Raw genomic sequence first — 13,046 nt, forward strand, 5'->3', positions numbered from 1 at the left:
AATCTCCCTCTTCCAGTTGAACCCATCACCCCTTGTCGTGTCACAACAGCCCCTGATGAACAGCCCCTCCCCAGCTTTCCTGTAGCCCCTTTCAGCACTGACAGGCCGCACTAAGGTCTCCCCGCAGCCTTCTCTGCTCCAGGCTCAACACCCCCAGCTCTCTCCCCTCTCCTCCCAGCAGAGGGGTTCCACCCTCCCATCACTCCTGGGGCTCCTCTGGCCCCGCTCCAACAGCTCCATGTCTTTCTTATGCTGAGGCCGCCAGAGCTTTTTGCCCCAGATATCTCTGCTAACAATCCCATTTTGTGCTCTCGCTCCACCAGGTCACGCTATGTCGAGTTCCAGTTTAATTGCCAGCCATCCCTGCAGTCTGCGAGCGGGTGCCGAAGGGACAGCTATGCTGCCTGTCTGCTGGCATACACAGGGATCATAGGTAAGAGCCTGCGTCCTTTGGCTGGTCTCACTCCTGCTCTCTGGGCGACAAATACCTCCTCTTCCTCTGGCCAGCTAAAAGCTGTGAGGTGGAAAGCTGGGATTGGGATGTCAGGGAGATGCTGGGCTTTCTCTCTGCAGTGAGGAGCCAAAACCATGAGTAACTAGGATAGGTGCAGCAGAGGGAGGAAAGCCATGCACCGTGGGCTGCTGCAAGATCACAGCTTCTCTCTCAGGTGGAAATAGATGGGCCATCTCAGGGCGTCTCTTCTGTCAGGGGTTCCCTGATGCCATCACCAGTGATGCCACTGGAAATCATCATCCACTGCCATCTTGCTGACTTCAGAGGATGTCAAATTTGGTTTTCAGATGTTGCAGAGACTTGGCTGGCAGCTGTTAGCACAAACACATGCAGAGTCCAAAGAGAAGCGCCAACGGCCATTGGACTTGGTCCATATTGACGGACGGTTTAGATTGACAGTTTTTTGCGTCAAGATTTCACTCTGGTTTAATCCTTCCTTTGTTGTCTCTGACCATTCTGGAGGCTGAGTTTGGCTTTTTCAGTGACAGTGTGGAAACCATTATGCACATTCACACACAGCTCTTGAGTGTTACTAGGGAAACTCATTTCCCAGGGGCTGCCCATTCCTTGGCCTGACCGTGTGTTTTCATTGACTGAAGGCTTTGTTGGTGTGGGGTAAATAAAAGGGTTGCCACTGCCCCTCTTCTCCTCCCTGGGAGCAAAACAGACCTATGACACTGGCACTTGAAAGGTTTTCTCACGCTGCCATCGTGGAGGGGCTCAGATGACTCTGTAAGCAGAGCAACCCAAGACCAGCAAGGAGGCAGATCATTGTCCCTTCTTGAAGCACCAGCCTTGCGGTAACACTTCTCCATCCTTCCCGGCAGGCAGCCCCATCACACCCAACTACATCGACAACTCAACTTCCAGCATAGCTCCCTGGTGCACATGCAACGCCAGCGGCAACCGGCAAGAAGAGTGCGAGAGCTTCCTGCACCTCTTCACCAACAATATCTGTCTCCGTAAGTATTGCCCAGCCCATTGCTCCTCTGGAAGCAACACCCGCAAGTTGGTGAGGCTTCTTGTGAATGAGGGTATGAAGATGCTCTGATTCTCAAGAGTCTGCAGGTGTCCAGCTCCCTGTGCTTTCAACAAGGAGCTCTGAAGACCCTCGGGCATGCATTTGGGTGATGAGGTCGAAGGAGGCTGGAGAATGGATGTCTGTGCTTTCCCTTGGAAACGTTGCCCTGACAGCGCTTTTCTCCATCTCTTTCCTACAAAGAAAATGCCATACTGGCCTTTGGCAATGGGACCTACCTGAACACAGCGGTGGCCCCATCCATCCCCCCCACCACACAGATGTACAAGCAGGAGCGAAATGCCAACAGAGCCGTGGCAACCCTCAGAGAGAACATCTTCGAGCACCTCCAGCCCACCAAGGTAGGAGAGGCCCTAACTGATGCTTGGCTGTGTCTGTATCTCCTCTGGCCCTCCTCATCTCATCTCCCTCTTCCATCTGCTTCATTTCAGCTATGTGCAGACACCCAACCTCCTTGCGCTTCCTGAAGTCTTTGAGTCACCCTCGTCTTTATGCCCAGACATATTCTACCTCAACATTAAGCGCAGGGCTACATGCTTCTACTCCTGACTCTACCCGCCCTTAGTCACCTTCTCTTTCATTTCATGGGTGCTACAGAGAAATATGTGGTTTTTTAGAAGTACTGGGAAATTCATGGGCTTTTCAGGAGTGTAGGAGAGGAGCCAGGACCTCACCCACCTGCAGGGCAGCAATACAGGTTCAGACAAGCATTTCAGCTGCCTGGGACACAGGTTCCTCCCTCGTTAGATGAGGATCCTGGAGATCATAACATAGGGGCTGATCTGACCAAGGTTTACTAAGCATTGGAAAATCTCCCATGAAGGGTTCTAGTCATCAGCAAATTGTTAGCATCAAAATAATGTTAAAATAAAAACAAATACCAGATTAATTCACTGAGGATGGCAGTAGTAGCATTAAATATTTCATTTTTAAATAAAACACAACGACCTGGATTTGCCACCCACCAAAGTAATTTTCAGATTTAATTATTTTACTATTGAATAATTAACAGCAACCTTGATTTGCTGAACGTTCAGGTAACAGAAGCTGTCAGTTAACCAGACTCCAAGGACTGAGCGTGGGCTTCACACTGGGCTAGCCGATACCTTCAGAGAGCTTCCACACTTGATTCACCTTTCTCCACTCTGTTTTCACAGAGCAGTAGGTTGGATGGTGCAGAAATGTGGCCTCAGGTTCCTTCACTCCTTTTCAGGACGTTGGTGGCCATGCCCAGCACTGACATATTTTCATCAGGCCAGTAGCTTTGCAGCCAGGAGATATGGAGGATTTGCTTCTAGACGGTGCTCCTCAGACCTTAGTGCAATCCAAGCAGCTGCCTGAGGTCCAGACCTTGCACTGAGAACTTTATCCTGGAAGTGATGGAGAAGCTGTGAACCTCCTTCATCACTGTCAGTCCAGCCCAGATTGACAACTCCTGCTGCCACCAGCAAGTGATTGTTGCTGGAGCATGGTCCCTGCTGACACTGTAAGAGAAACCAGGGAGCTGGGTCTTGACTTTGGACTCAACTTCAAATCCAGATCCTGTTTGATGTGTGATGAGATTGGTGCCCCTGGACCTGAGGGGGGAGCTAGGACGGATTGATTAGTCCATCTGCTTCCCATCTTCATCGCAGCACAGAGCCTTGGCTCTAAATTATCCCACTTACAAAATAATGCAAATAGAGGTCTCTAGTAAAGCAAATTTTTGGCCACAGATGTCAATGCACTGTCAAAGGAGAAGGGTGGAATTTGTCTGTGGAGGGTAGGCATCCAAGGTGGCAGTCAGTCGTGTAAACGCATGCTCTGTATTTTGATGTGAGCTACCTGGCTTCCAGCTGCTGCTTGGTGAAATATCTACCAGCCCTGTGGAGTTGTATTCTATACATCTCTACCTGAAGAGGCCACCAGGTCAAGTTGCTGGCCAGTGGCTCCATGAGATGTACACATCAATGTTGACCAGAGTGGGTGTCCAGGCACTCACTTCACACAAAACACCTCTAACCAGTGTCGAAATGTGTGGTCTGTACACCCAGTGCCACGCCCACAAGGTGACCTTGCTGTATGCCATGACTCTACCACCATCTCCAACAAAGCTGAACTCACCTCCAGACGAGAGCTGGGCTGTTGACACTAGTCCTGGCTCCCTCTGCACATGCGCGCTATAGAAAGGCTTCACGGTCCCCAAGCCCTAAATCCTTAGAAGGACCAAGGTGGGGGACATCACACCACTCACCCCATGCTGCCTCCATTCTCTTGCAGGTGGCTGGAGAGGAAAGGCTCCTGCGGGGCTCTACTCGTCTGTCATCAGGGACCTCCAGCCCAGCAGCTCCCTCCCGCTGGGCAGCCTCTGTGCTGCGGATGTGGCTTCTCCCCGCTCTTGCTGTGCTGAGCCTCTCTGTGATGTGAAGCAGGGGTGGGCACACGCCAGGCAGAGACTCTCTTTGTGTCGGTTTCTTTATAAAACAACCAGACCAGTAACTTTTTCAGGGGGAGGTGGGGAGGAGGGAGGGCATGGGAAGGAGAGATGAGCGTGTGGGCATCCCTTCCTCCTCCTCATCTGTCTGCCAATTTGTTTAATTTTATACAATCAGCATCGTCGACAACCAGCTCATTCTTGGTCCTGGCCACCTCTCCACCTCACAGCTTGGTTGTTGTCTCTCCAGCTCTCTGTGGACAGGGTCAGAGCCACAGATAGTTCACGCGGAGAAGGTGAAGGAGGGAGTTGAGTCAAGAAATGAGAGCTGCAAAGGAAATGCTTTTGCCTGCCCCAGCCAAGAGGGGAAAGACTTTTGATGGATGAGCTGTCAGGAGGTTTCCTGAAGCCCTGACTCACATTGAAGGGCTCTTGACAGGACATGTCAAGCGATGTGGAGTTCAACCTGTCTCCTGGGTTGCTGAGGACCTGAAGGGCAGCCCACCTGGTTCATACTGAAGAAACCACTGCACTGCTGAGAAGGTGGTTTGTTTTGAACACCGGAGAGGATCCTGAAGCATGTCTGGGGTGGATCAAGTAACCATAATACAAACTGGATGGGGGGGATCATCCACCCACTTGAAATCATGGCCAGTGTGCAAACAACCTGCTTCTCCAAGCTGTCACCTACTCCTCGGGCCCTCCTTTTTAAAGAAACATGTGTCATGTATTGGTGATGTTCAGGAAGAAACACGTGTGTTGCGTTTTGTTTACACGCGGCTTTCGTCGTGTCCCAACCCTAACACCTCTGTTCACCGGTCCTGTAAAGTGTTTGGGGCAGGGAAATTTTGGTCCCATCCAAACAACGAGAGGCCGGTGTTGTCCCACTCCAAGGTAACCTTTCTCCATGAGTGGTGAATGCGTGAGCCCACGGGCAGGACTCGATGTCAGCCCAACTCAAGCCATTCTCACGTGCTACTTGCACATCCACTGGTCTCTCACAGAAGCAGAGGTTCTTCAGTCATTCGTTTTCCAAAGAAGAGAGAGGATAGAAAAGATTTGCTAAATACCACCCTGAGGACGTAAATATCCAGCCCTTTGCAGGAAGACCAACTCATAAATCATGCGACGGGGAGGGAGTGAACTGCTATGGTTCCCCTCCTTGAAGAATAGGTGTTGCTTCCTGGCAAGTCCTGTTTACTCACTTGAGTGGTTGCTTAAGCAAAGGCTGGTGGAGTGACCTATTTGATCGAGCTGCAACCAGAGCCCAGCTGCAGGGTGAGGACTGTCTCTCTGGTCTCTCAGGGCACAGGGAGGCAGATGCACGACCTAGGACTGCCTGAGCATTTGGTGGTCTTCCCTCCAGAAGGAGAGCTAAGGCCTCCCGTGCCTTCTTGGGGGTCTGAAGCTCTTGCTAGATCAAGCTAAGAAAGAAGATGGTGAGGAAGGGTGGGAAGGCTTCCAAGGATAAACGCTGATCCAGGTTGACCACTATAGGAACCGCTCCAGATTCGCCCTGAGTGTTTAGGCCTGGGCTTTGCAGCAGCCCTTTAATCCTTGGTTTGTGCTCCTTCAAGGAACATCATTAGTTCCTTCTACTGTTTATTGCTTCAGATTTTGCTAAGAAAGAAGCTGCAGCAGTTTCCTGGGTTTTGGTCCAATACGGAACCACTCTTGTTTCCTATTGAAGACCTCTGGTTGCTCAAGACATGCACAGAAACCCTCCTGGCTGCACCCCAACCAAGGTTCTGCTCCTGGAGGTCCTTGGGGCTGTGGCACTTGGTTGTCCTAATCCAGGGTTGTGCAAAGGAACGTGCCAAGATCCAAGTTGTACAGGGTGCCAGGTGACATCCTGAACTGAAACTTGCATGTGAGATCTTCACTGACAAGATGCTCACCCGGATCAGGAAAGCGGGCAGGGAAGTAGCGTTACAGGCAGGAAAGTCTCTTACCTCCCTTCAAAGTGCCACAGCCCCGCTCTTCTACACTCCTGGTCCCAGCGAGCCTGATTCCACCAGCCTTTAATCTTGCGTGGGCTGAATCTCTGCACAAGGATGGGCACACAAGTGCCAGCTGCTTTCCAGGAGTACCCACTCCTGCAGCCTCTCATGGCTCCAGCCCTGCGTCTCTGGTGATGTTGAAATACCACTTTGCTGTTTCCTTCTCTGATTGACAGCCAGCAGAGAGAGACTTTTTCTAGGTGGTCTTGATGACTGGCAACCCCACCTCAGCTCTCCCTTAGGACTGGTGTGCTGAGAAAAAACAGATGTGGAGGATTGTAGTCATAGACTAAAGGGATGGAGGCAACGTCCCGAGGTTACCTAGTCTGTTACCATGTCCTACAGCAGCACCAATGGTCAGTTTACACTTTCTGGCAGATTTATCTTAAATGATTTTTAACAATTTCAATGAGAGACATTATCATCTCCCCTGGATTTATATCTTGCTTTAAAGACTGCTTAGGATGTTAGTTGTCTCAAAATATCACAGGCCACTGCATCAACCCATGGTGATGTCTTCTGAAGTCCTCGGTTTTGGAAGGATGGCAGGCCAACAGCTGAAAGTGCCCTGAGACTGTGGAAGGCGACAGCTGACTACGATGGATCATATCACAGAGGCATAGCAGGAGAAGCTCAGAAAACACGGCAACGGTCTGCTGGCATCGCTGCAAAAACTGCGGGGAGTTGCAGATGGGTAGCAGCTGGTAGTATGTGGGTGTCTGCTAGAGGGGTTTTCTCCCATGCCCTTGACTGAGGGACCTCAAAAGCATCTGCAGAGTTGAGGTTGCAGGTCTGAAAATGCACTCCCTGTCCTCAGCCTTTGTCCTGCACTGTCTGGTCTGGGGATGCTCCAAAATAAAGTGAGTGAGGCACAGAGCAACGAGCCTCTGGCCCTGCAGGAAAGGGCCACACAGATTTCAGAAAAATAACGATCCCCAAACCTGCATGACTTTTTCCTGATCATTTCACCCTCTTTGCCAGTATTTAATGTCAATTGTCCCTCCAAGCTTATTCACGGATCAAACTTTGGAAAAAAAAAAAAAAAGGGATGGTTTCGGAGCATTCCTCTTGGAGGAAGGAAACGCGACTGTGTTCCTCCCCACCCACAAACACACACGTGCTCAGGCTGTTTCTTTTCCCTTGTGAGAAGTCGGTCATTCCTTTTGATGAAATTCACCTCTGAAGTGAACCACGGAGCTTCATTTTTAAACCTCTTCACTAAGCACCAAAGTTACAGCAGCTGCTTGTAAAGGACTGGCTGAGCCAAGAGAGAGAGAGGGACGCAATTTTTTTTTCGGAATTAATCCATACCTGGGGACTTTCATAAGCACAAAGAGTTATCATGGGGGGGAAAAAAAAAAGAACCAGCCAGACTTTCTGTAGCCACCAAACTTTTTATTTTTTTGGCTTCTCAGCACAGTTCCCAGCAGTTTGGCAGTCCTGAAAGCCCGTGAAATACTGTGTATGTACCAATACCACATCGCGGTCGAAGCAAGAGAGTGAGCAGGGCAGGAGACACGCGGTGGGGAGCCGGTGCTGGAGCAATAACCCCACAGGTATCAGGGTGATGCTGAAGGCTGTGGGTGTACCCGTGGCTGTGGGGAGGATGTCTGCCTGTACTGCTGGAGTATAACCTGTACTTATCTCTTCTGTACATGTCAATATTCGAACATATCCATGAATAAAGCACACATGCATTTTCCTGACTCTCTTCCTCCTGTCTGTGGCGCTGGGCTGTCCACGCCGGGCATGTCCAGGCTGGTATGGCGCTCACCGGTCCTGTGTCATAAGGGCAGCTGGAAGAAATGAGGGGATGTTTTGGGGGGCCTGGCAGAGTGGTGGGGCTCAGGTGCCCTGTGCTTGGCTGGAAACTCAGCTCTGATCCACTGCCTCCCAGCAAGGAGGGGCTGCAGGTGAAAAATTAACTCTGCTGAGATGGAAAGACCTCAGTGCCACCCAGGAAGGTGACATGTCCCCATGCGAGTCCTGGGGCTGCACACGGAGGTGGCACATGCAAAGCTTGGGGAGCAAGTTGGGGAAGATTCAGCTGAAAGCTAGTGCCAGCGCAGGAGAATCACAGAATCATAGAACTGCTTTGGCTGGAAGAGAACTTCAAGATCATCGAGCCCAACCACCAGCCCAGCGCTGCTGGGAGGAGGGAGGCTCCGCAACATGCAGCAGGGGTGGTAGTAATTGCACCCGCAGTCAGTGGCACGTAGAGCCGCTAATGCTGAGATGCCACCACATAACCCGGGTGGGTGGAAACAAACGGGGGTGGCTGGTGCTGCGCCATCCCGCAGGGAGCAGGAGGAGGGGAGATGCAGCAGGGGTGGTAGTAATTGCACCCGCAGTCAGTGGCACGTAGAGCCGCTAATGCTGAGATGCCACCACATAACCCGGGTGGGTGGAAACAACCGGGGGTGGCTGGTGCTGCGCCATCCCGCAGGGAGCAGGAGGAGGGGAGATGGAGGAGTTCGAGAAAGAGGGGCGGTTCATGCCAGCCCAGGAGGCTTCTGTTCATGCCACGAACATCTGTGAGTTATTTTTGGCAACTGAAAAAAAAAAATCACAGAGAAATTGATTAGAGGCAAATTGAATGTTTTCTTGCCAATTTTGGGTGAAAAAAATTATAGAAAACAAATGTATATAAAATTTATATAAAAATAACGAGTGAAATCCAAGCCAGTTCCTAAACACAAAGTGAGTTCAAGGTTGAACCCAGAAACGTGGCAGCGTGCAGCGGGAGAGCAAAGCCTGAGGGTTAGGCCAGACTCAGGACCCTTGCTAAAGCTGTTTCTTTCCCTGTGACCTGTGGGCTGTTTCGGGGCCGGGGTTTTGCTGTTGCAAACAAAATTTCCTTGGAAAGTTCCAGCTGGTTGAACCTGAAATGTGCTGTGAAAACATTGCTGGTTTGACGTACTGTCTCTGCTTCTTGGCCCCTCAACCAAGGTTAGCACCTGAAAAGCTGGTGGGACAGGTCTGGGGACAGGGGAACCGTCACCAGAGCCTCACCAGCACCAGAGCCACCAGGTATCAGTGGGGACGTGGCATTGAAGGAGACCACAGGATTGTGGTCCAGATGGGACAGCCTGTGCTGGTTTGATTAACCGAGGGTGAAGCATAGGTCTGATTGGACACCTCACTCTGGGTTGTAGCAACTGGCTTCAACCAAGCCTGGAGATCATCTGAAATTTAGGGTGAAGAGATTTTGGACCAGGAACACTGCTAATAGCTAGAAGGGGCTTTGCCTGACCCTCACTTCTATCACATCTCTGGGTCTGCGTATGGTTTTTGGGGTGCTGGCTGTTCCCATAACAAAACTGAGCCCCACTCCCTCCTCCAACAAGGGACATCAGACAGGGACAAATGCTGAAGCAAGAGCAGGTGAAGATAGTTTCCACAGTTCCCAGAGAAAAGGTCCTACAACCTCTGGAGCCCCCAGGTTGGAGATGAGCCTGGGGCATCTCTGAAGGTTTGGAGGAGAGACCTGCAGGCAGGACCAACAATCCCCCCATCACACCGTGACTGCAGACGCAGCAGAAGTGAAATCCTGCAGCTGATGTATGACTGCTGCAAGGGGATGTTTAAAGCAGAAACAACAATTTACCATCCGTTATCTCCGTGCAAACGCTGCTAATGTGCTGATAGGGGTGGATGCATCTTGCTTCGGTTATTAAAACGAGTGTGGAAACAGCCAAAGGGAAGGGCTGCGGAATTAGCTCTGACATGAAAAATGTTCAAAGTGGTTTTTGGTTGTTTTTTTCTCCTAAGGAGAAATGAAAAAGATTTCTGGTGGGAGCAGGGATCCTGGGGAACGTGTCAGTAGAAACACTGCCCGTCACGCTGTGGGAGGCACGTTGTGGCTGCAGACTAGAAAGCAGAGCTGATAAAACAGTCAGTGAGCTGCTGCTGGGATTCATGGAGAAAAGCAGACACCAGAGTTACCTCCATGCTCTGCTTCAATTCCCCATCACAATGACGCTTGTGAGCCACTGTCACCACCCAGACCTCCCCATTAAATTGCTGCTTCCAGACTAAATTTAAGTCAGGGCTTAAGCGTGAGGTCCAGGAGAGATTAAATCCCACCCTCCCATGCCACCGCTGGTCACCACCGGTGGGGTGAGATCAGCTCTGGTCCTACGGGCTGTGTGTGTGCAGAGCTGCACCCTCGGCTTCTCGTCAGCAGCAGTGCAATAAAGAGGAGCAAGTTGTTATCCTTCCCCTCAGAGCCGGAGTGGCAAGAGGCACTTCTGGCAGTGGGTTTTTGGCTAATTTCTCTGCAGATGTGTCTTCTGGGAGATGCGTGAGAAGGTCTGCCTAGGGACCCAGGAACATGAGTAACTGGAAGGGAAGGAAGGGTCCACCATCTCCAGGTGGACTGAACCATCAGATCTTGCTCTTTTGTTTGGGCCGAGATCTTACCTCCCTTGAGACACCCCTGGAGCAGATCCCTAAATCCGAGCCTGTCACTGAAGAGAAAACAGCTCTCCAAGGGCATCATGGACCTGACCTCCGTGTTGGTCGTAGAGTGATAACTCATATCCCAGAATCATGTGATGGAGGGTGTTGGGGCCAGCTGTGTTTACAGATGGGGTTTGGGGAGGTGTCGTTGTTCCCAGCCATCCTTGCAATGGGGAATGCTGGGAGCTCGGCCCACCTCTAACTGATGACGACACCTGAGTCGTGAAGTATGACCAGCCCATAAACTCACCAGCAGGTCCCATCAGCCAGTTTATTAAAAGCTCCTCCCACCTACTTTAGCTTACGCCTCTGAAAATGTCTCCAAGTTTTCATTTTGTCTCTCAATCCCCTGTTTTGTTGCTACTAGATTAGTCCAGAAACGACAACCTCCAAGGAAAAACACAAAACCTTCCACAAGTTTTTTTCCCCCAATATTAAGCTGTGCACGCTGTGAAGCTCCAGCTCGTTTGTACATGCCTCTTTCCTCCCCTCTTCCAGTTAGTGGGGAAAAAATGTGCAAGTGTTTGTGCTCCCACCACAGCAAGAGATGATTTCACTACCACCTAGCGCTGTGTAACCCACCCAAGAACTGTCCCAAGCTCCACCTTTTACTTGGCTAAGGGGAAACAGCGCCCAATGCAACCCAAAGTCCAGGCTCGATGCCTGCGGGGTGGTTGAGTTAAATTGGTTGTTCTGTAAAAAGAAGTAAAACTGCCTCCCCTCTGCCTGTAGACAATGGGTATTGAGGTCTGGTGGAAAGAAGAGCTGCATAGCAAATACCCCTCTGGTCCTCCCCTGGCTGCACCCATTAACGATGGGTGACAGCACAGAGTGTCGTCCTGGATGTATGTGGAGAGCCTCCACGTTTCTCTTCCCTGCAAACCTCTTTTCTTTGCTACAGCACAAGAATTAAAATCAGAGCAGGGATGAAATATGGCCCCAGACCTCCACATTTTATCCTGCTGTCCAAAACGAGCTTCAAGTAGCTTTAAAACCACCCCCCCTCCCCCCCCCGCCCACTTCATTTTACGTCTGGTCGCGCCACGCTGTGCCGTCACTGGCACGCTCCGCTCAGCTCAGCAGCAGCTCCTGAGAATCGGGCTTCGGTGTCCAAGTTTAACGCCATGGGATGAAGTAGCACAACGGTCTGAGGGGACGGCGGTGACTGAAACCGTCATGGCTCATAAATGCCAGGTTCGACTCGGCTTCATCTCAGCAGTGCTTAATTTCCAAGCTGAAGAGCGACATAAAAATAAATGGAGAACAACGGATGGCATCTTGGCAGGTATCTGTTGCTGGATGCCGGGTGTGCTGCACGTGGGCTTCCAGGGGTAAGAGAGGAGGTGTCACCTCTGACTTTGCTCTCCCAGCTTTTGTGTGCTGCTGAGCTGGCACCACCATTTGATAAGGTTGCAAAATTACTGGCAAATTTCTTTGGGATGATGGGGTGTTGGATTTTTCTCTTCTGATTCAAAGGATGGAGCAGTTTCGTGGAAAAATGAGCAGTGACAGTAAGAAGGGGAAGACGTTGAGATTTTCTGTTCCTGTTTGGCTTATTTAAAGCCTGACTGCAGAAGCCCTGAGCTTTGGGACAGTAATAGAATGGATGAAGCAAAGAAAGACCAGCGGTACCAGGACAGCAAGGACTCATGACCCCAGTGCTGAGGAGGCTGGAGTAAATAAATTCCCTCTTCAGCCCTGACCATCCCAGATGACCTGCGTGGGAGATGAGCTCCTCTTTCTCTACCATGAAGACTTTGAGATTTCTTTAGGATGCTCCTCCCTTCCCCTACTCTTCAAAGACAGCCGTGGAGAAGACAGGGGACAAGAGCTTCCCTAAGGTACTTTAGGGAAGATGTAGGTGAGGGTGATGGCATGGAGGGTTTGTTAGGCAGCGTGAGGACACAGCAGCCTGCCCCGTGCTTTGGTGGAGGACACAATCTCTTTTTCCTCCTCCCAAATTCGGTACCTGGCACTGGGTGGACACAGACTGCTCAGGGAGACACGAACCCTTTGAGATCCACCATCACTGGGGCAGAAACTCACCCTCACCCTGGCCAGGAGTCTTTAAAAACATCTTGAGTTATTTCTTCCTCCTACTGTAAGAAAAGGGAGGGGGAAAATAAGAAGAAAAAACAAAGGAAAAAAAAATTAACCAGATCATCTACTTTTTATTTCAGAGGGAAGATTTGCATTATTTACTCTTATTTATATACACGTACTTCACATTTGTATTTAAAATGCACAGACCTCCCAATAATCTTCTCGTTCCTGCTTTAAATTAGCTGTTATTTTACAATACAAAAAATTATACCAAAACTTGCAGTCCTAAATGTGTATGTATAACACCCACAACCCTGGCAATGAAATAGTTTACAATACTCGCTCGTATTTACATATGAATGCAATAAATGCTAAATTATACATATTAACAAACTAAGCTCAGGTCTGAACACAGATAAGAATCGTAAATAATTACAGAACAAAGAAAAAATAAACCCAGAATACAATTAATTCAAGGAACTTAAAGAGCATTTATTGTGCACAAATTTCAGAATAATATAAAACTCTATTTTTATTTTCTTTTTTTTTTTTTTTTTATTAAAAAAAATATGTACT

At 50.0% G+C, this 13,046-nt stretch overlaps 1 protein-coding gene across 1 annotated transcript in view; it reads left to right on the plus strand.

The window, feature by feature from the left end:
• LOC104501790 (GDNF family receptor alpha-4) overlaps positions 1–3,959 on the plus strand; it is a 14,250-nt gene extending 10,291 nt beyond the window's left edge. Inside the window, exons 4-7 of the mRNA XM_010145663.1 lie at positions 324–433; positions 1,342–1,476; positions 1,737–1,894; positions 3,813–3,959. Coding sequence (XP_010143965.1) covers positions 324–433; positions 1,342–1,476; positions 1,737–1,894; positions 3,813–3,959 — 550 coding nt within the window. The remainder of the gene's footprint in view (positions 1–323; positions 434–1,341; positions 1,477–1,736; positions 1,895–3,812) is intronic.
• Positions 3,960–13,046: the final 9,087 nt, after the last annotated feature.

Source organism: Buceros rhinoceros, unplaced genomic scaffold, assembly GCF_000710305.1.
Source record: "Buceros rhinoceros silvestris isolate BGI_N320 unplaced genomic scaffold, ASM71030v1 scaffold3341, whole genome shotgun sequence".
NCBI classification, from domain to species: Eukaryota; Metazoa; Chordata; class Aves; order Bucerotiformes; family Bucerotidae; genus Buceros; species Buceros rhinoceros.